At 43.1% G+C, this 26,432-nt stretch overlaps 1 protein-coding gene and 8 non-coding genes across 9 annotated transcripts; 4 read left to right on the forward strand and 5 right to left on the reverse strand.

The window, feature by feature from the left end:
* Window positions 1-26,432, reverse strand: exoc3l4 (exocyst complex component 3-like 4). Its single transcript, XM_041954519.1, has 14 exons — window positions 26,308-26,432; window positions 24,250-24,484; window positions 22,764-22,889; window positions 21,191-21,427; window positions 19,448-20,066; window positions 17,726-17,843; window positions 16,785-16,910; window positions 16,372-16,472; window positions 14,984-15,082; window positions 11,773-11,896; window positions 10,215-10,337; window positions 9,467-9,619; window positions 8,516-8,637; window positions 1-2,310 (listed from the first exon to the last, which is right to left on the reverse strand). The coding sequence occupies exons 2-14, from the start codon at window positions 24,458-24,460 to the stop codon at window positions 2,091-2,093; spliced, it is 2,379 nt and encodes a 792-aa protein (XP_041810453.1). The 5' UTR covers window positions 24,461-24,484; window positions 26,308-26,432; the 3' UTR covers window positions 1-2,090.
* LOC121619002 lies at window positions 2,544-2,750 on the forward strand. Its single transcript, XR_006007467.1, has one exon. It is a non-coding gene; the product is annotated as a small nucleolar RNA U3 (small nucleolar RNA).
* LOC121619003 lies at window positions 3,315-3,521 on the reverse strand. Its single transcript, XR_006007468.1, has one exon. It is a non-coding gene; the product is annotated as a small nucleolar RNA U3 (small nucleolar RNA).
* LOC121619008 lies at window positions 3,909-4,115 on the forward strand. Its single transcript, XR_006007472.1, has one exon. It is a non-coding gene; the product is annotated as a small nucleolar RNA U3 (small nucleolar RNA).
* LOC121619005 lies at window positions 4,683-4,889 on the reverse strand. The gene has a single exon (XR_006007469.1). It is a non-coding gene; the product is annotated as a small nucleolar RNA U3 (small nucleolar RNA).
* Window positions 5,581-5,787, reverse strand: LOC121619006. Its single transcript, XR_006007470.1, has one exon. It is a non-coding gene; the product is annotated as a small nucleolar RNA U3 (small nucleolar RNA).
* LOC121619012 lies at window positions 5,800-6,007 on the forward strand. Its single transcript, XR_006007476.1, has one exon. It is a non-coding gene; the product is annotated as a small nucleolar RNA U3 (small nucleolar RNA).
* On the reverse strand, window positions 6,570-6,776 carry LOC121618999. Its single transcript, XR_006007464.1, has one exon. It is a non-coding gene; the product is annotated as a small nucleolar RNA U3 (small nucleolar RNA).
* LOC121619001 lies at window positions 7,159-7,365 on the forward strand. Its single transcript, XR_006007466.1, has one exon. It is a non-coding gene; the product is annotated as a small nucleolar RNA U3 (small nucleolar RNA).

Here is a 26,432-nt window from a genome sequence, read left to right on the forward strand (position 1 = left end):
TAATATATTTTATTAAAAAACATTAAATAAGCTTGACATTTCTGTGTATTAACACCTCTGGGCTGCTGTTGCATATCTGAAAATCAAACAGAAACATTTCATATTTAAACTCCAAGCGTCATGAGAACTTCATGCCTAAAACAAGTTGTAAAGCCCTGAAAAAGCATCCTGAGATGCTAAATATATGAATATACAGTATATATTCTGCACATGCTCCAGTTCTCCCAGCTGACAACAAACAACTTACAGAAAAAGGAAAACTCACTGATTGAAGCAGTGCATAAAAAGTGCAAAGAAAATCACATGAAAATTTTCAGTTTTCTGCATCTATGATCATACAAAGTCATCTGAACCAGAGATTTAACAGACTGGCAATAAAAAAACACGTTTCACAACAACCCTCTCATATTAAGCCCGAGGGCAGTTCAAACGGCTCACACGCAGTAAATTTACCATCTGCTCGGCTCAGTTCCTCCATCAGCACACAAAGAGTTTCAGCTTCTTTCAGTTTCTGTTTGCTGATCTGAAGCCTCCTCAGAGCAAACTGATGCTGAAACCTGCCTTTTGTTTTTTCCATCTGCGGAGAGCCTCACATCCTTCCACACAATGTTTCACAATGTTTTTACCTCCCCCCCCAAACTTTGAGTTTTATCCAGATTAGCTGGTAAATGTTTCCTTTCCCGGAAAACATCTCTGTAATTCCTCACAATGCTGGAAACACCCACACATGTAACACACTGCATGCGTCACATTTAATATGTTTTCTAAGTGATAACATGTGAGGCGTTTCTACATTTGCGTGCTGGAGGAGACGTTAATGAACACTTGAGCTAACTTTTTTGCTTTTAGAAGAACAGAAGTAAGTTCACTCATCTGTTGGGTCGCAGTCTTATGTCATGAGATACGTTTTTCGTTTAATGAATTTCATTTAAGCTTCATATAAATTACAAAGCTGGCGCGTTTCTTTACTTTTTGTCACCAAAACCCATGAAAAGACTAAAACAGATGTTGTGTTAGTCTGTCTCTCCATACGCTGCTCTGACTTCTTACTGGAGACGTAAATAAACAGCTGGAAACTGCAGCTTTTATCAAACATTACTCACGCAAGGCGTTAAATAATGTGCAGAAAAGTTTTTTTTGCAGAACGTTGTGATGTCACAGTGAAGGTGACCTTTGACCTGTTCAATATAAAACGTCTTCACTCCATCATTTCATCCTCAGAGACATTAGTGTGAAATTTTGTCGGAATTAGCAAATTAATTCTTGAGATAAAGCCAAAAACCGGATTTGTGAGATCACCTGTAACCTTTGACCTCACCAAATTCTCAGTTCATCCTTGAGTCCACGTGGACGTTTGTACCCGATGTGATTAAATTCTCTCCAGAATGAGACAGACAACCTGAAACATAATGCCTCCGTCCACAGAGAATTGAAAATGATGGATAAGTGGGCCAGACATGGTGGTGATGTGATGGATAGAATATAATTTTGCATTACGTTTGTTTTGGTCATATATTTCATGTTAGTTTATTCAGATGAAGTGATTTAGCTCTCAGATTGGATTCATGTTCTTTGACTCTGCTCACGGCTCCCTCGACAGATCTCAACCACTCCTGAATTTCATTCGTGCTGTAAAGAAAATCCTCAGTGTGAGAAAATTGATTTGTGCCAGAAATGATGCTGAAATTGCTCACATGTGCTGCTTCAGAACGGATCTGTTCGTACGAGTGGTCCTCACATGAGGAGCGTTGTGGACTTTTGGAGGATTTGTTGACAATAACAGAAGATTTCTGCAGAAATTTGACCTCAGTGACACATTAACAAGCATTTCCACAGGAGCTAAAGAGCCATAAAGAATATTTTGAAGGCAACAAGTTTTTTTAATTAATTTTATGAAAGCAAAATGACGAAGGTATACCTGACGGTGTGCAAAACGCACAGTCTGCTTGAGTTTAAGTGGCTGTGTTTGAGAGCGAGGACCTTAGTTTGTGTGCAATGTGTCCAAACACCTGAGAAAAACTGTAACTGTATAACACCACCTTCTTGAACTTCACTTTTCCTCCACTCAGCGCCTCGTCCACCTTGTTGGACTAGTTGTCGGGCAGCAGGAAGCTGAAGCAGGAGAAAGGCAGATTGGACAAGCAGTCGGTGTTGACGGCGACCTGCATGTCACCAAATAAAACCTGGCTCTTGTTGCCGCCGCCGCCGCCCTGTTTCTTCTTCAGCTCCGTGAGCCTCTGGAGGATCAGCTGGTGTTCGCGGCCTCTCAGCAGGCCTCTGAAATACAGAACAGCAACCAGGTGCTTCTTGCTGCAGGTGGAAGAAGACAACACAAAACTGTATTAACTTTTTTATCTTTAGTCATCACAGCATTGGAAGTCCAATTTACCAGAAAAGACCAACAACAACAGTTTCTGCAGGTTGTTGAGGGGTTGATTTGTCGCTGATTGTAGGAGGAGAGTCTGTGTGAACCTCAGGAGCTCACCAGGAGTAAAAGTGCTCGTCTCCAGACAGAAGACCCTGAGAAACATCCACAACAAACCAAGACTATACTTTCAGGGATCATTTCTTTAGTTGTTGACTTGAGAAATGTGTTTCTAAAGAGTTTGGTCTCGCTGCCCACGATGAAGAGTTGAGATGTTTCCTTCAGAGCAGGAAACTGGTGGGAAGACTTTGTTTCTTCTCCACTGTTGAAGATTGTTCAGTGTTTCTGAACGAGACTCTGATGGAGGAAACATGATCTGAGTGGAGACTGTTTGTCTTGTTTAAAGAATCAGACTTTGTCCTGTGCTTTGTTCAGCTCAGGTTGAAGTTCATCTTTATCTCATAACATCATTGAGTTTTAAGTTGTCCTGTTCAAACAAGTGCAACAAAACGAAGAAGAATCAAGAAGAGGTCAGATGGAGCTGTGCTGGGGGTTACTTAAAGTCACCAAACTTGATGCAGGAATTCCTGCATTTATACTTCTCATCATGTGAGAGCAAACACATGCAAGATGTAAAAGTAAAATGAGAATTTGAATGTGTTCACACAACTTTTCTACAAATTAAATCCATTTCAATAATCTGTTGATACTTAATTGATGGATAATTGCCTCTAAAATATTTTCTGAGATGTTACTGGAGTACTTTTATTTTCTTAAAGTGAAAATTTAAAGGGAGGCATTTCTTAAACTACGTTGTTAAAGTAACTAAATTTACAAAGGTTTTAGTTTTTAAGCTGTAAGTAAAAACTTCTAAGTCAAACTGGTCTAATGAAAATGTCTAACTAAGGCTAAGATAACAAGAAAGCCTTAATTTGTAACACAGTGAATCTCCACTCAGATCATGTTTCCTCCATCAGAGTCTCGTTCAGAAACACTGAACAATCTTCAACAGTGGAGAAGAAACAAAGTCTTCCCACCAGTTTCCTGCTCTGAAGGAAACATCTCAACTCTTCATCGTGGGCAGCGAGACCAAACTCTTTAGAAACACATTTCTCAAGTCAACAACTAAAGAAATGATCCCTGAAAGTATAGTCTTGGTTTGTTGTGGATGTTTCTCAGGGTCTTCTGTCTGGAGACGAGCACTTTTACTCCTGGTGAGCTCCTGTGGTTCACACAGACTCTCCTCCTACAATCACAGCATCATCAGAGACACATTCATTCGTGTAGATATCAGACGTCACCAGTGGAAGTGGAGTTTTTGACATCTGTTGCTACAAAGTCCTGTAGCTGCCCCAGCTGTGGACAAACTGGTTAAACACACAGTTGATCTAAATCATTTGTCCCCTTCATTTAACTTTAATGAATCAAAGAGAGGCTCTGCTTTCATTAGCAGGAGGAGAGTCTGTGTGAACCACAGGAGCTCACCAGGAGTAAAAGTGCTCCTCTCCAGACAGAAGACCCTGAGAAACATCCACAACAAACCAAGACTATACTTTCAGGGATCATTTCTTTAGTTGTTGACTTGAGAAATGTGTTTCTAAAGAGTTTGGTCTCGCTGCCCACAATGAAGAGTTGAGATGTTTCCTTCAGAGCAGGAAATTGGTGGGAAGACTTTGTTTCTTCTCCACTGTTGAAGATTGTTCAGTGTTTCTTAATGAGACTCTGATGGAGGAAACATGATCTGAGTGGAGACTGTTTGTCTTGTTTAAAGAATCAGACTTTGTCCTGTGCTTTGTTTAGCTCAGGTTCAAGTTGGGTAGAGCTCTGCTATAAATTCATCTTCATCTCATAACATCATGAAGCTTCAAGTTGTCCTGTTCAAACAAGTGCAACAAAACTAAGAGAAGAATCATGGAGAGGTCAATCCATCACAGAGTGCAGATGCTCTGAGAGGAGGTCTAATCAGGCAACATGAAGTGAACACACCTGTGTGGGCGGGTCTTTACAGGTCCTGCACTCCCACACAGGTGTTTGCTGCTGTTCCAGCTGATTAGACCTCTGCTCAGGTTGAAGCTGATGGAGCTGTGCTGGGGGTTACTTAAAGTCACCAAACTTCATGCAGGAATTCCTGCATTTATACTTCACTTCATGTGAGAGCAAACAAACTCAATTTATTGCCTCCTTAAAATATATAGAGAGCATCTTGCTGCAGCACTGTGGTGTATTTGGTTTAAGTGGATTTTCAAAGACAAGCTTGTTTTTAAAAAGAAGTAAAGTCATTAAAACTTTAAAGTTATTTCTTTAGAACAGAACAGTCTCCACTCAGATCATGTTTCCTCCATCAGAGTCTCGTTCAGAAACACTGAACAATCTTCAACAGTGGAGAAGAAACAAAGTCTTCCCACCAGTTTCTTGCTCTGAAGGAAACATCTCAACTCTTCATCGTGGGCAGCGAGACCAAACTCTTTAGAAACACAGTTCTCAAGTCAACAACTAAAGAAATGATCCCTGAAAGTATAGTCTTGGTTTGTTGTGGATGTTTCTCAGGGTCTTCTGTCTGGAGACGAGCACTTTTACTCCTGGTGAGCTCCTGAGGTTCACACAGACTCTCCTCCTACAATCACAGTGGTGATGGAGCAAGACCAACAGTAGCACTCACTCTATTTTACCTGTCAGCTTTTCATCCAAATGTAAAACAAAATCAACAAAAGAAAATGCAAACAAATGCACATTTTCATCCACTACTGTTAGTGAATATTAGCAGTTTTGCACTTTGAAATACACTGTGAATGGAAAGAAATCTCCAGTCAGGTGCCATTAAACCTCTGCAGAAGAAGAGCACATACTGAGATGATGTAAAGGTAAAGGACTGCCTGCTTTAAAGCCGTATGCTCAGCCATGGTGCACCTGCACAGGTGTTTTTATTAATGTGGACTGATACGACGTCTTTTCAGAAGTCTGTGGGCTAACTGACTGATTCCTTATTGTTCTTTAGTCTCCTGATAGCTGTCAGGTTTGTCACACCTGTTTGAGCAGAACACCTTCATTCTTCATCAGTTTAATGAGAACAAAGAGCTCAGAAACATATTTTAATCATTTAGCCATGTTAGCATAAGTTAAGAGCCATTTCTAACAGAGCACCAATATAACTGTGTAGAAGATTAAGTAAAAAACTTATTTTAGAGACTTTAATGTTTTTTGATAACAGGTGAAGCTCCACTCAGATCATGTTTCCTCCATCAGAGTCTCATTCAGAAACACTGAACAATCTTCAACAGTGGGGAAAAAACAAAGTCTTCCCACCAGTTTCCTGCTCTGAAGGAAACATCTCAACTCTTCATCGTGGGCAGCGAGACCAAACTCTTTAGAAACACAGTTCTCAAGTCAACAACTAAAGAAATGATCCCTGAAAGTATAGTCTTGGTTTGTTGTGGATGTTTCTCAGGGTCTTCTGTCTGGAGACGAGCACTTTTACTCCTGGTGAGTTCCTGTGGTTCACACAGACTCTCCTCCACGATGAAGAGTTGTGATGTTTCCTTCAGAGCAGGAAACTGGTGGGAAGACTTTGTTTCTTCTCCACTGTTGATGATTGTTCAGTGTTTCTGAACGAGACTCTGATGAAGGAAACATGATCTGAGTGGAGACTGTTTGTCTTGTTTAAGGAATCAGACTTTGTCCTGTGCTTTGTTCAGCTCAGGTTGAAGTTAACCTGCAGTGTTTCATCTCCATCCAACGACATCATGAAGCTTCAAGTTGTCCTGTTCAAACAAGTGCTACAAAACTAACAGGAGAATCAAGAAGAGGTCAATCCATCACAGAGTGCAGATGCTCTGAGAGGAGGTCTAATCAGGCAACATGAAGTGAACACACCTGTGTGGGCGGGTCTTTACAGGTCCTGCACTCCCACACAGGTGTTTGCTGCTGTTCCAGCTGATTAGACCTCTGCTCAGGTTGAAGCTGATGGAGCTGTGCTGGGGGTTACTTAAAGTCAACAAACTTCATGCAGGAATTCCTGCATTTATACTTCACTTCATGTGAGAGCAAACAAACTCAATTTATTGCCTCCTTAAAATATATCTTGAGAGCATCCTGCTGCAGTACTGTGGTGTAGTTGGTTTAAGTAAAATTTCAAAGATAAGGTTTTTTTTTAATGTTAAGTCATTAAAACTTTAAAAAGTTTTGTCTTCAGAACAGAACAACAGTCTCCACTCAGATCATGTTTCCTCCATCAGTGTCTCGTTCAGAAACACTGAACAATCTTCAACAGTGGAGAAGAAACAAAGTCTTCCCACCAGTTTCCTGCTCTGAAGGAAACATCTCAACTCTTCATCGTGGGCAGCGAGACCAAACTCTTTAGAAACACATTTCTCAAGTCAACAACTAAAGAAATGATCCCTGAAAGTATAGTCTTGGTTTGTTGTGGATGTTTCTCAGGGTCTTCTGTCTGGAGACGAGCACTTTTACTCCTGGTGAGCTCCTGTGGTTCACACAGACTCTCCTCCTGCTAATGAAAGCAGAGCCTCTCTTTGATTCATTAAAGTTAAATGAAGGGGACAAATGATTTAGATCAACTGTGTGTTTAACCAGTTTGTCCACAGCTGGGGCAGCTACAGGACAGCAACAGATGTCAAATACTCCACTTCCACTGGTGACGTCTGATATCTACACGAATGCATGTGTCTCTGATGATGCTGTGATTGTAGGAGGAGAGTCTGTGTGAACCACAGGAGCTCACCAGGAGTAAAAGTGCTCGTCTCCAGACAGAAGACCCTGAGAAACATCCACAACAAACCAAGACTATACTTTCAGGGATCATTTCTTTAGTTGTTGACTTGAGAAATGTGTTTCTAAGGAGTTTGGTCTCGCTGCCCACGATGAAGAGTTGAGATGTTTCCTTCAGAGCAGGAAACTGGTGGGAAGACTTTGTTTCTTCTCCACTGTTGAAGATTGTTCAGTGTTTCTGAATGAGACTCTGATGGAGGAAACATGATCTGAGTGGAGACTGTATTAAGAGCTTAAGACAAGCAATTCTGTTCAGGATGAGAAATATGCAGCTTTCTCTGAAGTCAGCTTATCTTATGAAGAGCTTGTACTTCTAAATGAACTATAAAGCCAATAAAGATCTTAGCGTTTATCACTGCTTCATCATTTTGGGTCACTTCCCAGCCTTTCCCTCTGGTTAAGTCAGTACATATCTCATGCAACTATTCACTTTATTGGAGATTGTGGCTCCTTTTCATCTGTATCAGACCTGAAACATGACACTTCCTGTGGGAATCACGTGGCGTCTGTGTTTGGACTGTAACCTCCTCGTGATACATGCCGGGGGGGCCATGTAAACACTGAAGGGAGCAACCACGGCTCTGTTTTGTGTAAATCTGTAACTACAACGTACTTTCCACTTCATTTCGTTCAGCTTTTTTTCTGTTAGTTCATCATCACTTCCTCATTCTCCAGGTCACATTCATTCTAGTCCAGTTGGGTTTATTAGAGTCGAGGATGGGGGATTTTGGCGCAACTTTAATCTGCTGACCTCTGTCCTTCCTCAATCGTCTCCATCTAAACACTGAATACATTTATAAAGAGGAAGCTTTGACACTTTCTCAGTATTTCAAATAGAAATTAAAATCAGGATGTTGGTTAAATGTCTTCAGTGTGGGTTTTTTTCCCTCATGCTTTTTGTGTCAAAGCCTGGTGACTTTGACAGGTTCATCTCAACAAAACCGCCACTTTCCAACACACACATGTTGCAGTCATAACAAACCTGCCTGGTTTCTAAGAATCTGAACTGAAATAGCTTCTTCAGCCCTTCTGTCGTGACTCTGCTGTAAAAAAGCTGGTGTTAACCTGATCAGCGTCGTCCTCGTGCCTGCGGGGGTTCCCTCCGATGCTTCTGGATAAGATCGTTGACCATAAATATGTTCGAACTGCAAACAGCTGACCAAAGTTTCTGACACATCAGAAATCCATGCAGTCATCTTACAGTGAGATCGTTTACAGTTCAGGTGATGAATCAGGAGTCATGACCTCAACCTGCACATCAAACAACAGCTGACCTGGAATTTGGCCCAATTTTGAAACCATCGGGAGGCGACTGATTCTGGGCTAAAGTGTCGGCGGATTGTTTTTGAGGGGGTTCGAGATGCTCACCTGAAGTCTGGGTAGTGCTCCACTAACGGCTGCAGATGGTTCTTTATGTCACTCTTGTTTCTCTGAGTGATGATGTTGCACAGGTCGTAGCCTGCAGGGTTGAGCCACTCGTGGGTCGAATTCTACAAAAAATAGCGAAACATAGACATAAGGAACTGCAAGTGTTGTGAGTTTTACTCGTGCAGCCTAAAACAAAGTAGGATTTAATGATGCTTTCGTTTATTTTGCTCATCCTTTATTATCTTACGCCAGAAAAATGTGGTTTGTCAGGACCATAAACTGTACGGCAGAAGGGGGCGTTGCCTCCAGGTCTGGAAACATGCACAGTTTCTAATGACCCGCAGGGGGCAACTCCACTGGTTGCAAAAAGAGGGCTGATTCTGTAGAGGTCTATGAGAAAATGACCCTACTTCTCGCTTGATTTTCTTTCATTCATCTTCCTTAGGCTGGGAGGCTAGGACTGTTTTTGAGTTGCGTCATGGGAAACGTCGACTGGACCCATACTGGGGAGTACAAAATGACTCATTCTGCTGAGGAATGTCCTGTGTCTGATGCGTTATTGTGTGATTGGGGCCATGAGACAACTAATGAGTGAAGAAGGGAATAAAAGAAGTTCTTCAAATGAAGTCTGCATTAATTTTTCTGGACTTTTCTTTGATTTTTTTGTGTGAAATATTGGACTCGTCTGGTCTTTGAACTGTTTAAATGTAACCGTGTCAGAGGTCTCTTCAGTGGAGCTGCTAACAACCGACAGACGACATTTATACCAACGTTTAAAAGCTCATCACCTCCCACCACTTCCATTAAACCTGTTCAGAAGTTTATGGCATCGAGACTCAAGCTCATATTCTTTGACATAAATGATGTTTTTCCTGTTCTCGCCTGTGAGCTTGCAGACCAAACAGAAGCTGCTGTTTGTTGTTGTCGACGGGGAAGTAAAGAGTTGATTACCATGTCCTCAAACAGATCGCTGAGTTCACCCCACTGCTCACGGATCTTCGCCGCCGCCTTCTCGTGTTTCCGGTTCTTGCACGAGTAGTTACTCTTCATCAGCTGTCCGATGTATTCCTTCACCACGTGGTAGTGCAGTCGGCTCGCGAACTCCTGTTGCCGGGAAACACACACACCCACACACACACACATACACACAGAGGGAGGGATGTCGAAGATCAACAGGATGGACATGAGAAATGGGGAAATGGAAGGATGCTTGTCTTTATTTGTCCGTCACATGATCAGCAGCCATCAGATCATATGAGCTATGGCCTCCACTTCCACCTATTCATTTGAGCTCGTTGTCGGGGGTGTCAGCATCCGGGCCAAAACAATGGTGCCTGAATTGATTCACTGGAACTTCAAGGAGGGTCAATAAATTATAAACAAGGCTTTCCTCTCCTGACCTCCAAAGACTTATAAATAAAATCATTTTTAGGTGGAATTCTCCTCACTGAACTAACCATAAAAACAAACGTCTCGTTCAAGGCAGCTTGCTGTTACATGTTTGAGGGATTCGTCTAATCAACACGAGACAAATGCCAGGAAATCTTTGACCGTAGCTGGGAACTATACTGGAACATCTCCAACACTTTGGTCGGCAACCAATCATCACCGAGAGACATGAGGGGTCTTTCCTGTAAGTGAAATGATTTGGCTGGTAAATTCCAGCCTTGCTCCTCCTCCTCCTCCTCCTCCTCCTCACCTGGCTGTGTGGAGGCCTCACGAGGGAGCAGTGCTGAGAAAGCAGCTGAGTGCGACTCTGAAGCTGCTTAAAGTCGTCGTCGTTGGTGAGCCACTTCCTCGTCATCATTCTCCGCAGGTACAGCTGGAAAACAGCGCAGAGGCACACGCCTTAAAACACTGACCAAACGATGCTTTCACTGTCTGATTCTCCCTCGGTTTCATCGGCGCTCTCGTTTAGATATCTGCTCATTTCCTCCCTCAGAGTCGCAGACATGCAGCAGCTTCAAGTTCTCCAAATGAAACAACAAATGCGTCATTCATGAAAGGAAACCAACACAAATCACCATGGAGAAATCTGTGTCATGATGCAACATCGCTCTGATTAAAGCAGCTGTTGATATTTTTATAATAACAGTGTAATGAGTGACAATGGATCTGCAGCCCCCCCTCGGCTTTCTGGCGCTCTGCAAAGACTTTCTGCTCGTTGTTTGGCTTTTCCACTCCAACTTCATTGTTTTGGTTCACTCTCACCGCTGTCGTAACATCGTTTTAGTCTGTTTTCAGTGAAAAAGTACTTAAAATCCACTGTACGCTACCTGCTCTGCACCAAACAGCAGACAGACACAGGTACAGACAGTAACATATTTCCATCAGGAACTGGTGGAGACCAAAAACAGAGCTAAAAGAGACACAAACACGACCGTAATGAATCAAAATGTTGCTCAGTTACTGCTGGATGTGTTCAGTTGTGTTCACAACTTGTTTCCGCTGTCCCTCAGTGGCCAGACATGCAGGTTTGAGGTTTGGTTAGATTCAGACACAAACACAACTTGGTTGAATTGTGTATTCGTTCAAGTCATTCGAGGTCGGACAAAACAAGCAATTTAAAGACAAAAACGTCAATTACTCAAGGAAATAATGGTCAAATTGATTAGTTGGGAATTGTTATTTTACTCCGCTTGTCAAATCAGTGAAGCTGCTTGTTATTTAGCCCGGTGGCGGTCAATCTGGGCTACGTCATGTTACTTGGTGGCTGCTCAGAACAACAGGTAGATAAATGAAGATAAAAGCAACGCATGCCTCTCTGGGAGGATGTCCGAGTGGATCGTTAGAGAGTGGATCAAAAACAGAAACACTGTTTACTGCAAACGGTCGGTGTTGGTTTTATTTAATCGAGACCACAATCTCTCTCTGACCTTCCTAACCTAACTGTGGTTTTGTGCCTAAACGTTCCTAAATCTCAACCATAGTGGTGTCAGATCAGGAAACCATGAAAAACTTCTGTAATGGAACACTGTCGTCCTGCTGGCGGTCTCATAAATTACAAACGACCAGTTCAGACTTTAGATTTGACAGCTTGTGAGATTATCAGTCCGCCTGACTTGCAGCCTGTTTTCACATCCCTGCACAGCAGCAGGCGTCTTGCTTGAAAGCATCATAACAGAGGTTCAGGAAAGGAGCATCCCTTTTTCAATTCCCCTTTTAAAAACCACAACAGAAAACGGCTGCGCTCTGAGTGAGGAAACACACCGATCAAAACTGGAAATCAGCTTTCGCCTCAGGCACTATAACTGTACCTTGACATCCTCTTTGAACTGCTCCTCCAGGTCCTGCATGAGCCTGACAATCAGCCACTTCACCTCTTTTCTGAATCCCTCCACCTCATTCGGACAAGAGGTCCGGTATCCCTCCATGTGCTGCCTGCAGGAGGAAGAACAGCAGGACATGAGGGGCCCGAGCCAGTGACTGTGTGTAAAGTAGTTGCATCGGTACTAGCATGTCATATAGAATAATGTATCAGCCACATTTTACTGCAGAACTCATACTTAAAGACATTTAGCTGATAACAATCTGTACTTTTACTTAAAAAAAGATTTTGAATGAAGAACTTGTACTTTAATGGAGCATTTCTACATTGTTATATTAGACGTTTTGCTGAAGCACAATGTTTTACACTCGCTGTGGTCGAGCCAGGCGTGTGATTTCATGTGTTTTCTTTATTATATTATCTAACTTCCTGCCATTAGCCAAACACAAAGGAGCTCAATGAAATCTTTGCTTGTCGCTCTCAAAATATCAAAAAATGAACAAGGCCAAGAGTCATGCTCACAATAACAATGTTCGCCATCTCAGTTTGGCATCTCAACACAATAAGATTTGCTAATTAGCTCCAAACACAGGGTTCAGCTGAGGCTGATGAGAACGGGAACACATTGTAGGGATTTGGTCATTAAAAACATCGTTGGACAATTTGAAAGTCAAACCTGATGATGGGGGCTGGCTGAAATGCCAGAGGATTACTAAACGTGCTATAATTCATCATTCGGTGAACATGAGAGATCACAAGATGTTCAGCTCTGAACCAAAAAAGTCAAGCTCATGGTTGCGCTGGATGACGAGTTGGGGTCTGTGTGAAATGTCATGGCAGCCCTTCCAAAAGCTGTTGAGATATTTCAGTCGGGACATCGACCCGCGAGGAATCTGTCCTTCCTGTGTCCCAGATTTCTTTGAATAATCCAAGACCTCCGCATTGGACTGTTTTCATCTGCACTACTTTCTGCTGAAAAGAGGAAAATTCTCATCATCCGCTGAGGCTGAATGAGAAAAAAGAGCCTTTAAGCCACAAAGCTGAACTCACAGTGATCATCCAGAAAGTCTTGACAATCACTGCAGGATTCAAAGCCAATCAGGTGCAAAGCACCTGATTGCGAGCATGAAGAAAACAAATAAAAAAAGAGGAAATGAGAGAATAAAATCAAGCCAGATACTGAAGGAAGAACGCTGATTCAACCAGTTGTCTTCAAAATCGGTGAAATCGACCTCTAAAAGCTTTATTTTGACCTCTGAACCTTCACATTTCCCCTCAAATTTCTACTAACATTCGCTTCAGTATTACCATATGCTGCTGCGGTACATGTGCATATTCTTTATCTTATCTGCCTGGCCTTTCAAGCTAAATCTGCACATTACATGCCTTTCTGCCTTCGCTGAGGGAGCTCCAGGCTCCACCTCAGCTCTGCTCTGTTTGTTTAGTCTCTCTCTTTCTTTCTGTGGACTACATCCATTACAACTTTATGACTTCCCGTACATAATGGAGTATAATGTGCAGCGGTGGGACGGCGCATGCAGTTATCATTAGGGGCTGAGGCTCATACCTGTCAGAGAGTCGGTGGTTCGATCCCCGGCCCCTGCAGTCTACATATCAAAGCATCCTTGGGCAAAATACTGAACCCGATGTGTGTGTGAATGGGTGAACACTTACTAGTGTTGTAACAGCGCTTTGTGTGGTTGTTAAGACTAGAAAAACAGCCCATTTACCATCATGGACATATATTCTCATACATGCAGTTGAGTTGTGAGCAACTACTGATATTTTATGTTTGCAGTTTTTCCTACTTTGTTCTGCAACTGCTGCACAACGGTGTCCCTCAGGATTAATGTCTTATCTTTATTAGAGAACAGCAGATAGAGGCGACAGGACATAAGGGGGTCCCGGTCGGATTTGAAGCAGTGACTTCAGGAGTTCATGGTCCAGAGGAGGGAGGTGTGACGTCAGAGGTCGTAAGATGAGGGGGAACTGAAGGCGACTGCAGACCAACCTTTGCATCTCAAAGCAGCAAAAAACAGACCCAGCCATAAGCACATCCTGAACACAACATGTATGTTGAACGCACCGCCGCAAGCCACATCTGCTTTTGTTTCCGACAGACAGTCGCAGCTGAGCAGGTTTAGAGGTTCATCTGAGTTCTTTCGCTTTCCCCCGACTTCAAACAGCTGTGTTTCTCACTCGCAGCCTCGATTCCCCAAAACCACGTGAGGTAGCGGCCTCTCCAAGGCTGGCACGGCTACCCCTTAAAGAGGAATGACCTCATTTTAAGTGGGCAGACGTCCCCGGCAAAATGAATGTAGTCCTGTTGCACTTACAGAGACTTGTGCCTGAATCTCACATAAACTATGCGCCGGGAATCTCCCACTAAAGTCTAAAATAGCTCAGAGCTGAGTCACGCAAACAAAAGCTCTGCATGACTTTAAACTCTCACACCATCCTGTTGAATCTGTGTGCTTCACACCAGTGGTTTAAAGCCTTTAAACAACAAAAAAAAAACCTGGATTATTAGATTTTATTTATTTATTTCTATGTAAGCAGCTTCCATTGTGCGTGACCTTCAAAATAAAAGCACAAACACCTGAACAGGGAAAGTTGTTTGACCAAAAAAAAAGAAAAGTCCAAATATCAAGGTCCACTTAACAGGTTTTTCCTGACCTTTTAAACAAATCTCACCATCATCTAGAGTTTACTCGTTGTCATGGAGACAAAACAAGTGAGATGCAGTTTAAAGTTCCAGAAAAAACTTGTGAGTGTAGCTTGAGTTAAGAAATGTTGGACATGCATTCAGACTCCTGACTAAATCAGTGCAGGGGTCACTTAGACTGGATCTAATTACAGTGATGAATGCATATTATTGGTTGTCATGGTACCTTAAATTTGCAACTTACTGAACAAAACGAAAGTTTAGTAAATCTAAATAAAAAGTGTCATAAAGTTGCTCAGCTTGTTGCTCAAAAGCGTGATAATGCCACATATTAACTTATTTCTAATTTATGATCTGAAGCACATCTTGCTTTACAGGATTCTACAATTTTATGCTTTGCTTTAAATATTTTGTATTATTTACTGTGTTTGATACATTGATGAAGTTTTCTTTAAATGTTCTTCTTTTACATGTTTTGAGCAAGTTAGTGTGTTGCGACGCCTTGCAGGTTATTTCAGGAAGCCATGTGACTTACTGTAAAGCAGCAAAGCTGTTGATGTAGGTTATGTGATACTCAGTCCAAAAAGGCTGTGGGCTGGGGGCGCTGCAGTGACGCCTGAAGCCCGTCTCAAATCTGCAGAGGAAGGAGGAGACTTCATTCAGAGGGGGAGGGAGAGAGATGGATTCAGCCTGTCAGACGACTGAAAGGGCTTCAGACCCCCCGCTCAAACAGACTTGCTGTGACATTTACACGAACATGCAGTGAAGTCAGCTTTATCTATGAAGCCCTTCAACACTTCAAGGGGCTTTACAGAGAGCAGGCCTTCAGGGGGTGGACAAAATAATAAGAACACCTGAAGATATGCAGAACACATTGAAAGATTAGATAAGAAAAATAAGAAACATATAAATAACTAAAATCTTGTATTGGATAAGGTGCCTCACTGGAAATGCATGAAGAATGACTGAAGAAGCATCGATCACAACCACATGTCTTCTTCTTTCGGTTTCTCCACGTTCTGTTTGTTTTATTGCAACATTTGCTGCTGCAGAGATGAAATTAAAATGAATCTAATCTGTCTGTGTTTCTGGGACAAAGAACGATGCAGGATGAACACATGATCTTCAGATGTTTCCCTGAATGTGAAACTGTATCCACGAAAGAAATATTCTGACATTACTCAACAGGAAAGTCACACAACAGTGTGGTCAATGCACAGAGGGCTGGATCCCGTTTCTGCTGGTTGTTGGTTTGTTTTTCTTCGGGCCGGTTCCCCCTCACACCTCAAACTTCCTCTTTTAGTTATATTAATAAAATACTTTTACACGATTACTTTAATTGTGCACCATGAAGCATTTTCTCCCCAAGTAGTGAATAAGACTCATGGCTGAGCTATACAAACAACTTTTTTTTCCCTACTGCCATTGCTGCTGCCTGTAACACCAGAATTTCCCCGGCTGTGGATTAATGAAGTCTTATCTTATCTTAAAAGAGACCAAACAGCTCTGTAGAGCTGCAGGGTTTGTGTTAATTATCTGTGGGTTCATCATTGTGTCATCACATGTTGCTGACTCATTGTTAGTGACTAACAGCCATGCTAACAGCTCTGTGAGGCCATACTCAGGCACAGGAATGCTTTGAGCTAAATGCTAACACCAGCATGCTATCATGCATCACAACAGCAATGCTGACATGCTGATTTGAAGCAGGTTTAATGTTGAGCATGTTCAAAGCACAGCTGAGGCTGATGGGAATGAGATTTTGCAGGTATTTTGCCATAAACAATAGACAAATGTAAATTCTGACCTGATGGTGGCACTAAATGAAAAGTCAGAGGATCACCAAATGATTGCAAATCATCCCAATCGCTGAGATTACTCACTATATACCCATTCAGTGTTTGTGTCTGGGTGTGAACATACGTTTTGGGGAACTGTTTCAGCTCTTGGAGGCAGGAGGAGATCACTTTCTGTTCCAGATGAGCATCAATGTCTCGAGAGTTCACAACATGTCCCTTCACTTTCTGTTGAGAGGAAACATTAATAACATTTAAACAACAGTGAGATGGATGTGAGGCTCTCTGCTGCCTCCACGTGGTCAAATTACTGCACTGCGGCATGCTGGATGACATTACTGTCTGTCCAAAAGCCATTTAATTCATCCTGTATGGACATGAATTCTTTTGTTTCAAGCCAAACAAATCTTCACAGGTAATTTCAAATACACTAAAGAACACATGTGATATTCAAAGAAAAGATTACTTTCGCTGTGACCACATGAAAGCAAGCTACAGCAACTCATATGTGATGGTGCAACAGGTCCTGCAGTGTCATACCGTCCAGATGTCCATGTGAATCTGTGAGTCGAGGAAGTCCTCCTCCTTCTCTGGAGGCTTGTGGTCGCTCCAAACGTCCTCATTTTCAAGTTCAATGATTCTGTCCAGTGACGATCTCATGTCCTCCTGCATCAACAGAGACAGCTGGAACCTCACACCGAAGGGTTTGTCAAAAGTTCAGCCTCAGCAACAAGACGCAGGGTCTTTTCTGAGAAGTTAAATGACTTCAGCTGCTCTTCGCTCAGCGACTGTGAACACACTCATAATAATATACATGTGTTCCAGTTTATATTGTTACTGATATGTGAATTAAATGAGCGACAGTAGGAGCCTGGAGGTCAGAGAAGTTTAGTGTCTCTAATTCAGAGGCTTTTGTGCTTTTATTTTGAAGGCCAACATAAAAGTGTCCAAACTGGAGGGCAGCTCACCTCAAAAATAAAATATCTCGATTTCTAATCATATTTCATAGATGTGCTTTGGTTTGCGACTGAAATGTGAGCAGAAAGATTCCAACCTAGATGCTGATGAAGGACATCCATCATTACACAAGAAACTGATTAAAAAGTGCAAACACTCGTCTTCTGATTTGGTTCTTCTTTGTTAACATCTTTGTTTTTCATGCTCACAAGCCTTTTTCAGCCCGACCTTCATCAGGTAAAATTCATTAAATCCATCTTAAATTTAACCTGATGAGGGTCTGAGGACAAAAGTGGACAATCTTGTAGATAAAATAAATGTTTCATTTCCCAACATGACAGAAGACTAAAGACGCTGAGATTTAAAGGGCCTCTTTAACTCTTGAATACTGAATCATGGTAAACATACTGGCTCATAAAAATGTGTATTTTAACCCTCCAAGGTTTCTAAAATCCCTAAATTTCCAGACAAATGACGGAGCATCAGCGTCCTCAGAGGGGGTTTTGGCCCTGTGCGCTCCTCACCTTCACCCTGCGGCAGTACTTGTCTTTCAGCTGCTTCAGGAGGTCGTCCTCCACCTGCAGCTCAGTGCTCTCGTCCTCCATGTCCGGCTGCAGGGACGGGCTTCCCATGATCCTCTCACTGTCGGGGGGGGGAAACAGGATACATTTACCAACATGTCACGGTGCAGCGATCTCTAAAGAATGTGAGGACGTGTCGCTTCACGTCGGCGGAAAGAAGAAATCAGGTTAAAAGCTCTGCAGGCTTCACCAGAACTTTGTGATGTTGTGTGATGTTGTTGAAAAAGCAATTCAAATTAAATATGTTATCCTGAGTAAGTGCGGTATGTTGTTCAGCAAAAATGCTGCAGCTGAGTCACAAGATGCTTTAATAAGCTTACAGAAAAATCCAACATGCAGGATTTCGTGCATGTTGTGACGATGGAGTTGATTTCCAGGTGATTTGTACTTGTTTGTATGAACAGGAGTGTCTGTCACAGCGTATGTGTGATATGCTATGTAAAGAAGTCTTTTTTAGGATGCTGCTTTACATAATATGTGAGAAATGTGGACACGACCTGATTTAAAATTTTCTATTTTGGCCTCCAGAGTGTTGTGCCTGTTTTTTTTTAGAATCAGATCAGCTGTTTATTTTTGGGCTCCCAAATGTTGTTGCGAGCACAGTTTTTTGGTTTGTTGTGGCCTGATTCAACGACTGCTGTCAGCAGCGCTGCCTCCTCTTTAACTGCCCCCCCCCCCCCGGCTCGCGCTCGCTCGGGTGCCGCGGCGGTGCTACGAGCCTTTTAAAACATCTCTTTCTGCACCAACCGTCGTTATGTGGGCAGTCGAGATGTGTTTTCACAGTTTTTCCTTCGAGTTTGAGGCTGAACATTTCTCCAGGGAGGCGATCGGTCTGGGACATGTGGCCAAAATGTCTTCAGTCTGGCTGAAGACTTGCATTGCCTGTCACCCCCCTCCTTCCTAATATGTTTCATGTCATTTCCTAATTGAATGGGGGCACAAAGGCACTGATTCTGAGAGAATTGTCAGCCTGAGCACACTGCTGTCTGTGCTACTGTATAAACAGCAGGGTACACACATTATAGACATATGGTGGTAGCTGAGGGGTTTTCGCCCTGTGGCCCCCCTAAAAGCTTAAGATGACCCATAAGAACAAATGAAAAAATGATTAAAATATGAGAGGATTTATTCTTTGTTTTCTTCTTGTAAACAAAACCCCGTAAAAAAGCAACACCAGCGACGTGTTTGTCCGTCTCTAAATCCTTCCCCCCTCTCAGCTCCAAACCCCCCGGTTCCCGTAGAAGATCGAAATCTTTAAAAACGCATCACAAACACTTATTTTGATTGTTCTGAAAAGGTTCAGCAGCTTCCTGAAACAGCTGCTCGCTGTAGCTTTTAGCAAAAGCTACTCAGAGAAGAAGAAAAAGAGCGTTTGTTGGGACTATTTTCTGCGGCAGATGAATCCACAGTTGGTGCTGTAGTGAGGCAGGATGGTGTGTGGACAAAATAAAGTACAGTGTGTGTGTTCATGGTGGTGAAGGAACAACTCGTTCATGTGTTTCTGGACAACGTGGAGCTCTATGTATCAGAGGATCAGGCTGTGATTTGCACACAGTACATGTTAGAAGATACATTTTTACTATTTTCATGGGATTTGCTGTGAAAAGTCTGTTTTGCATCATGTAATCCACACTGATGACTCTACTCCCGCCTGCGGTCACTGACCTCTTGTAGCGGTTGATGATCCAGTCCAGCAGAGCGAACAGATCCTTCAGCTCCGTCACCTGCACCTCCAGCTTCTTCAGGTGCCGCCCCACAACTCTGTGGTAACTCCTCACGTAGGCGCTGAAGACTTTAAAGCTGGGAGGGTACGACCACCGCAGCTCCCGCTTCACCTTCTCCAAGTCCTCCACGATGGCCTTACCCAGCAGACCCAGATGAACAGCCAACCAGGAGGCGTTCTGCTCCCTGGGCTCCAGGTGAACGCTCTCCACCTTCACCTGCACCCCTTCGCCCACCGCCTCCCTCCAGGCCTCCATCCAGCTGCCTGGAAGCCCGCCCGGTTCCTCGGCTCTCCTCTCCTCCTCTTGGATGATGCGGGCCACGGGAACCAGCAGCGCCTTGTTTCTGGACGGAAGGGAGTTGGAGTCGCGCACAATGGAGTTCACCTTGTTCCTCAGGTCTCCATAGAGGAGGCTGAGGTCTTTTTCCTTCTTGGCCAGCTCCATGGGCGAGTCCTCACCGCACCGTTCCCGCTCCTGCTGGAACTCCAGCCGCAGGGCGAGCAGGTTCAGGTGAGCCTCCTCCAGCACCTCCATCTCTATCAGCTTATTGATCTGCATCACTGGAAAGAACAGGGAAGATGAGGCTCTTGGAACATTTTTACAGAAAAAGGTATGTGTGATTACTCCCAACTGACACATTCTCAATTAATCAGAGAGAAGGAACAGCAGGGAAACTCAGGGAGGAAGTTAATTTTTTAAAATCAGATGAAATCACTTGTGATTGTGAGCTTAACAGTTACAGAAATGATTCGGGAGGTGGGATTCAGACGCCGACTGTGGCGTCAGCGTCTGCAGACAAACTGAACTCAGGTGTATTTCACCAGGAAGAAGATTCCTATCTTTGCCTGCTTTTGTTGCCACAACAGAGGAAGATAAAGAAGAACGTTGAATGTACAGACAGAGGGAGAGACAGAAGGTGTTTGGGAACAACACTTGTAAGGTGGGCAGCTCACGTTGAAGGACGCATGTAGAAACTTTTCTACACAACTAATGCATCAAATCAGAAGCTACCTGAAGGACAGTCACTGGTTCCTCACAGTGAAATTATGAAAGAACAAGAAGACAAAAGCTTAAAATTTCTAACAGGAAAAATGTGCAAAAAAGTTTAGCATTATGTGAGTTTAATCGAGGATAAACAGCTACTGATGTCTCTGGTGATCTGACTTTCATCAAGCACCACCACCAGGCCAAACAGTCTCTGCTGTACTTTAAGATTAATGGTGACTTAAAATGCTAATGTTAACATGCTAATATGCTAAACATTATGCTGCATGCTAAAAATTACAAGTTAAACATCAGCATTTTAACACTTACTGTATACATGTTAGTATTAGTGGCAGCCAACAGGCCTGAAAACTGAAGCTGAGTCCGCTCTAAAAGCGAGTTAATCCCCATAGACCCCCACATTAAAGCTTTACAGCAGAAACAAACACGTTTACAGCCTGATACAAAAACAAAAGCTTTTGGTTGCTGTAGCCTCTTTCCCCGTTCATGATCACCTTTCTCATAACTCGCTCGTTTAAATTATATTAAGGTTTTGAGCCATTTTGAGTGACAGCTAGCTGCTAAGTTTCAGCAACCAGGCTTCATTCGGTGCGCCTCAGCTCCACCCACGCTCCACCTCTTTGCTCATTCTTGGATTAGCCGAGATGGTGACAACACGTACATGTGAGAGCGTCTGTACCTGACAGCGGTGTGTGTGGGATTTCTGGTAGGATGTAAGCCTCCTCGATCTCCTCCAACACCTCCTCTTCCTCCTCTTTGTCCTCCTTCTTCTCCTCCACTGAGCCTTCGGAGACGGGGACGAGTGGCTCCACTCTGGCGCTTTTACCTTTGTCCTTCTTAGTGGCCAGTTTCAGGCTTCGACGAATGGACTGTGCTCTTGTCAAGGCAGAGTTACCGAAGCCGGCCATGTTGGGATCTGAAGACGGAAGACAATGACTGGCATGAATTCTGGTCCTTTGACCTCCATCAATTGCTGCAGTCAGGTGTGCTCCGTACAGGGAACCTAATGTCCAAAACCACTAAATTAAGGAATTGTGCTTTGGTATTTACTGATGATCCACTTTGGTTAGAAGTGCTTCACGTATTCAGGGATACACGATAATGACCTTTTTTCTAGTGTTAAATGCATAATGTTTGCACATTTGACATGTCGCACAGGTGTAATCAATCACAGCATTCATTGGTCTGCGCCATTTAGGTACCTCGTTAAAGTGTGTCAGTGAGCCAGTATTCACAATACCAAGTCAATCAAACTAGTCAAATCTTTTCAATCACACATCGCGTCTGCAGTGAAAAAGCCCGTTTTCCTGGTAATTTTGGCCGATTCCAACAGTTTTACCAAAGCTAGGATTTTTCTTTTTGGCACGTTATCTTCAGGTGACGGGTGTTGTGGTGCAGAATTTACTTCAGCTGAGGGAAAGACTGGGGTTAACCGCCTGCTTCAAGGAAACTAAAAGCTGCACAGAGCAACTTTAAAACACACCATGTGGCCAAAACTATGTGGACACCCTTCCCCACATTCTTTGCATATTCTTGGTCTTATGCTGTTTTTAATGTTTGCTCCAGTTAAGAGAAATCTTCATGCTACAGGACATAATGCTAATGAAATGAAAAAACCTTAAAGAGAACCGGTTTAACTTTTGCTGAACAGCAACAACTGCGGCTGCAAGTGTCGACTAGATGATAATGATAAATGCAAAAACAGCGTTACAGCAGCACGAGTGGAGGAAAGTTAGAAAGTCAGCAAAGGGACTCAGTAATATCAGTTTCACAGCGGTCTGTGTAAGGTTCGCCACCATGAGCTCCCGGTCACACCACACCAAGTCAGTTATTTTTATTCTTATATCAATTCAACTTTTAATTTGTAATAAGAAGATTGTGTAACTTCCTCTTTCAAAAGGTACAGAGTCATGCTTTTCAGTGCTCGGACAAGTCAGAGGATGGAGCTGCAGAATAATCTGATTCTACACAGCAGGAGAGCTATAACTTACAAACTTTTGTCCTCGCTGCCAGAGTTTGGCAAAATAATCAATGATCTCAAAAACCAACTTCAGTGCTTGACCTCACTGATGCTCTTCTGGTGGAAGGATTGAAGCCAGGCGAGTGGAGGCAGCACTAATGCTGCAATCAATGTTCAGCAATCAACTATGAGTGTAATCTATTCTTACAAGTTATGTGGCTCTAAGAGCAGAGAAAACAGAGCTTTAATATTAGCAGGAAGGAGACGTTCCAGTGTGAAATGAGTGCTTTACCTGTCTTTGAACGTGTCAGACCTTTACTTTTCTGCAGAGCACCATCGGCCTCGTCGGCCTCTTTTTTCTGGAAGAGGCCTCCGATGTTCTTCAGCGGAGACGTCACCGGAGAGCCGGAGCTCAGACCTGGCAGAGAGACGGCAGGACGTTCCTCAGTAAACTTCACACCCTCTTTCACAACCGCCCTCTTTGTCACGCCGGTCGGAAAAGAAATCAATCCGAGCGCTTGAAATTGATACGGTTTCTGTTTCTCAAGGTTCATATTTGCATTATGTGAGTGCATGTGTGCACGACTCTGCAGAGCTTTGTCCTTCCAGCGACCTTCGGCTAAAGCAACTGAGGAATGCAAAGATTAAGTCATGATGAAAACTCAGTGCAGCTCAGCTCCACAATATACAAGAGAAAGTCGCAGTTTCTCCTCATTCCTGCTGACAGAGTCGCTAATTTCCAGGAATCCACGTGACTTTCTCTAAATGAAATGACCTCATGTGCACCACCAGGTTGTGAATCACTAATGTGGGAGAAACTCAACAACAAGAGCAGGAGAGAAGCGTCAATCATCTACTGTTCAGCCCACTGAGGCTTATCACCGACAGCCATGCAGCAGCATGAAGGATGGAGATAAGTGTCGAAACAGACGACCTAAAGCTGAAGCCTACAAACATGAACAAACCAGACATCATGACTTCACCAGGGCCTCAATGTAACCCAGTATATTTTAAGTACAATACTTGGTACTTGTACTTTACTTGAGTATTAGCTTATCATGTTGCTTCCTGCTTCAACTTCACGACATTTATCTGACAGCTTTAGTTACGAGTTACTTTACAAATTCCGATTTCTGCAAACACATACGAAGGTTTTTTAAAATATGACCCAACGACCCAACAGTTCAAACAATTTTTGATTAATCAATTAGTCAGCTGATAGACAGCTAATTGGCAGCTATTTTGGTCATTTTCCACGTAAAATCATTTCCTTTGTTTGACTTTATTGCATCACATGACCTCCTGTCTGCTTCTGACTCTGCTGCCGGACACAAAAAATGCAATAAAATAAAGTCAAAAAGTTTGTTTTCATTTTTGTTTTCCGTTAAATGTCAAAATTAAAGGTCCAGTGTTGAGGATTTTGTGGCATCTAGTGGTGAGGTTGCAGACTGCACCCGACTGAACACCCCTCGCTCTCTGAACTGTGTTCCCACACCGTCGCTCTTCCCGCCTACACGCGCCGAATCACCCACACCTGAGTGCAACAAGTTCACACATGGTGGGTGTTACAGGGAATTCTGGGAAATGTAGGTGATCCTTAATTTAAGGTTGAGGCAGAGCAGGTTCAGTAATTCAAAAGAAAATATACTAAGAAGAAAATAAGATGTGGAATACATTAGCTCGTATTTCCAGGAAGTGCTTCTAAGTGGAGCCACGCATGCGGACATGTGACCCCTCCTGACGCTGTGTGATTTCCTGACGGCCCTGACGGTACTCACTGGGCGACGGAGGCGGCTGCGAGCCAGACTCGGCGTCTGCTTTGGCTGTGACCTTTGACCTCTTGCCTCCGGACGACAGCGGGCTCTTCTCGGCCACTCGCCGGATGCTCTCTCTGAACGACCGCAGCCTGGTCGGCGTCTTCTCGTTGCTCTTGATGGACGCTCTGTCCTCGTCGGGGGTTTCGGTCGGTTTGTCCGTCACCTGCGACATCTCGTCCCGTTGGATGACACCCACCTGTGACACGACATCAAACAACAGAGGAAGTGTCTGCGCTCTGCCGAGGACTGTGTGAGAAACAGCCGTTCAGCTGTTGTGGTTCAGGCCGGGAGGAGGATCTGTTTACAGATAACATCACAGCCTGCACTGCAGCTCCCGTACGTGTTGTAACAGCAGCTGAGTGCTCTCAAACACCTTCCACTGGGCAGCTCCACCTCACTTTGACGGCCTCTGGTTGATTTTCTGACTAAAATCTCTCAAAACAGCGTTGATGAAAACGGTGGCACTCTGATCCGAGTCTCCGTTCATGTTCTCAGGGATAAAAACTAAAAACAATTCAGTTATAGTAATAACAAATGAGACACCATCGCTTAACTGAAATGAACATTCAACACTGAAGTTGTCGTGTGTGTTGTTTTAAGCATAGTTAGCTTATGCAGACCTGCACTCTGTCTGCAGTGCACTTATTTTAAATGTAAAAAAGGTCATCAAAAACTAAACTTGGTAACAAAATGAGAAATAAAGTCTTGGTGCACTTTAACAACAGCGTATATCAGCAGTTTACACACAACCAAAGTGTGTGAACTTTCTTAAATAAATAAAACTGAATAAACAGCGTTAGTGCACAGCAGCAGCAGCAGCATCGCTTTGTTTCTGGTCCCAGTGAGCAAACTACTTTATTATTCACAGATTTTAAGAAGCGTCAGCAGTAAGAACACGCGTGTATGGTTGTGTTTTGTTTGTTTATACCATTAAACGCTCCTGCTTGTGTATTATCATGTTGATTCCAGATCATAAAGGTCTTTGCTCTCGCTGCACATTCACTTTTTTCTGTTGTCCTGTAATCGACTCCTCACTCATTTCAGTGCCATAAACACTCACGACACAAAAGTCCATCCATTATGTTGTTATTATTAACCCATTAACGTCCAGATTTCACTTTTATTTCCACTAAATTAGCATTAAAGTCTGGAAAAAACACCTTTTTTCACACTGTCGTGCTTGTCCAGTCCTTTATATTACAAAACCAAAGACTACATATTCCCCAGCAAGTGATTAAAATGTGAATGTAACGTGAATATATTTGGTATCTCTTAGATCTTAATTCATAATAAAAGGTGTTTTGGGGCTGAACTTCGTGGGTTTGTAAAGTCTCGCTGGGTCTCGTTTCCTCCAGGTGAATATAAATGCAGCAGCTCCCAGCGTAAATACAAGTTAACGACACTCGATGTCACAAAAATCATTCACACATTTGACCCTGAAGGTGAGACGCAGTCCAGCAGTATTTTACACAGGTAGAGGTTTCTGTAAACAAGGAAGTCGTTACACTCAGGTGTGCCCTCCACCTGAATTTTGCTTTTTGCTGCTGATTTTGACATTAAAAGTTACAGATTTCTTCTTGTTTGTAGGACAATTAAGAACAGAAAATGAAAGTTGAGGCTTATAGTTGTTGTTTTAGCCGATATGTGCTGATCTACTCAAGATAAAAACATGCAGGGAACAAATCATTATGATCCCAAAGAATAAAACAGTTCACACAACAGAACACAGCTATCTTCCATTCTATTAAAATCCAGTGTGTTACAGACATTGTGCAGGCCTGCAGGTCACGCTTCATGAAGCTTAAAAAAAGCAAACAGTTCAGGATGAGCGGATGATTCCAGCGTGCTGATAAAGGTGTTTAACGGTCAGGTAACGCCGAACAACCTCCAGAGGCTAAAGTCCTCCCCAACAACTGAGACTCAACTTTCTCTTTGATTCCAAACACAAATATTCTGTGTTCAAACTGTTCTCAAACAGGGTCAAACTCTGTGCTGAGAGGGAGAAAAGGTGTCTCTTACCTCTGGAGCTCAGGTAGAAAATGATCTGCCAGGCGGCCAGCCCTCCCCCCGCGGGGTAATCACCTCCACTCTACCTGCTTTCACTTTCTTTACCTGAGAGGTAGACGCGGTTTGGATTCACATAA

Source organism: Chelmon rostratus, chromosome 15 (assembly GCF_017976325.1).
Source record: "Chelmon rostratus isolate fCheRos1 chromosome 15, fCheRos1.pri, whole genome shotgun sequence".
Taxonomy (NCBI): Eukaryota; Metazoa; Chordata; class Actinopteri; order Chaetodontiformes; family Chaetodontidae; genus Chelmon; species Chelmon rostratus.

What these genes read in the sequence shown, in the direction of transcription:
- exoc3l4 (XM_041954519.1), bottom strand. Translation starts at nt 24,460, where the DNA reads ATGTCGCAGGTGACGGACAAACCGACCGAAACCCCCGACGAGGACAGA. An exon ending in TTCACATGGACATCTGGACG is followed by an intron (nt 16,473 to 16,784) that starts GTATGACACTGC and finishes TCCTCTCAACAG; the next exon opens with AAAGTGAAGGGACATGTTGT. An exon ending in CTGAAACAGTTCCCCAAAAC is followed by an intron (nt 15,083 to 16,371) that starts GTATGTTCACAC and finishes CTTCCTCTGCAG; the next exon opens with ATTTGAGACGGGCTTCAGGC.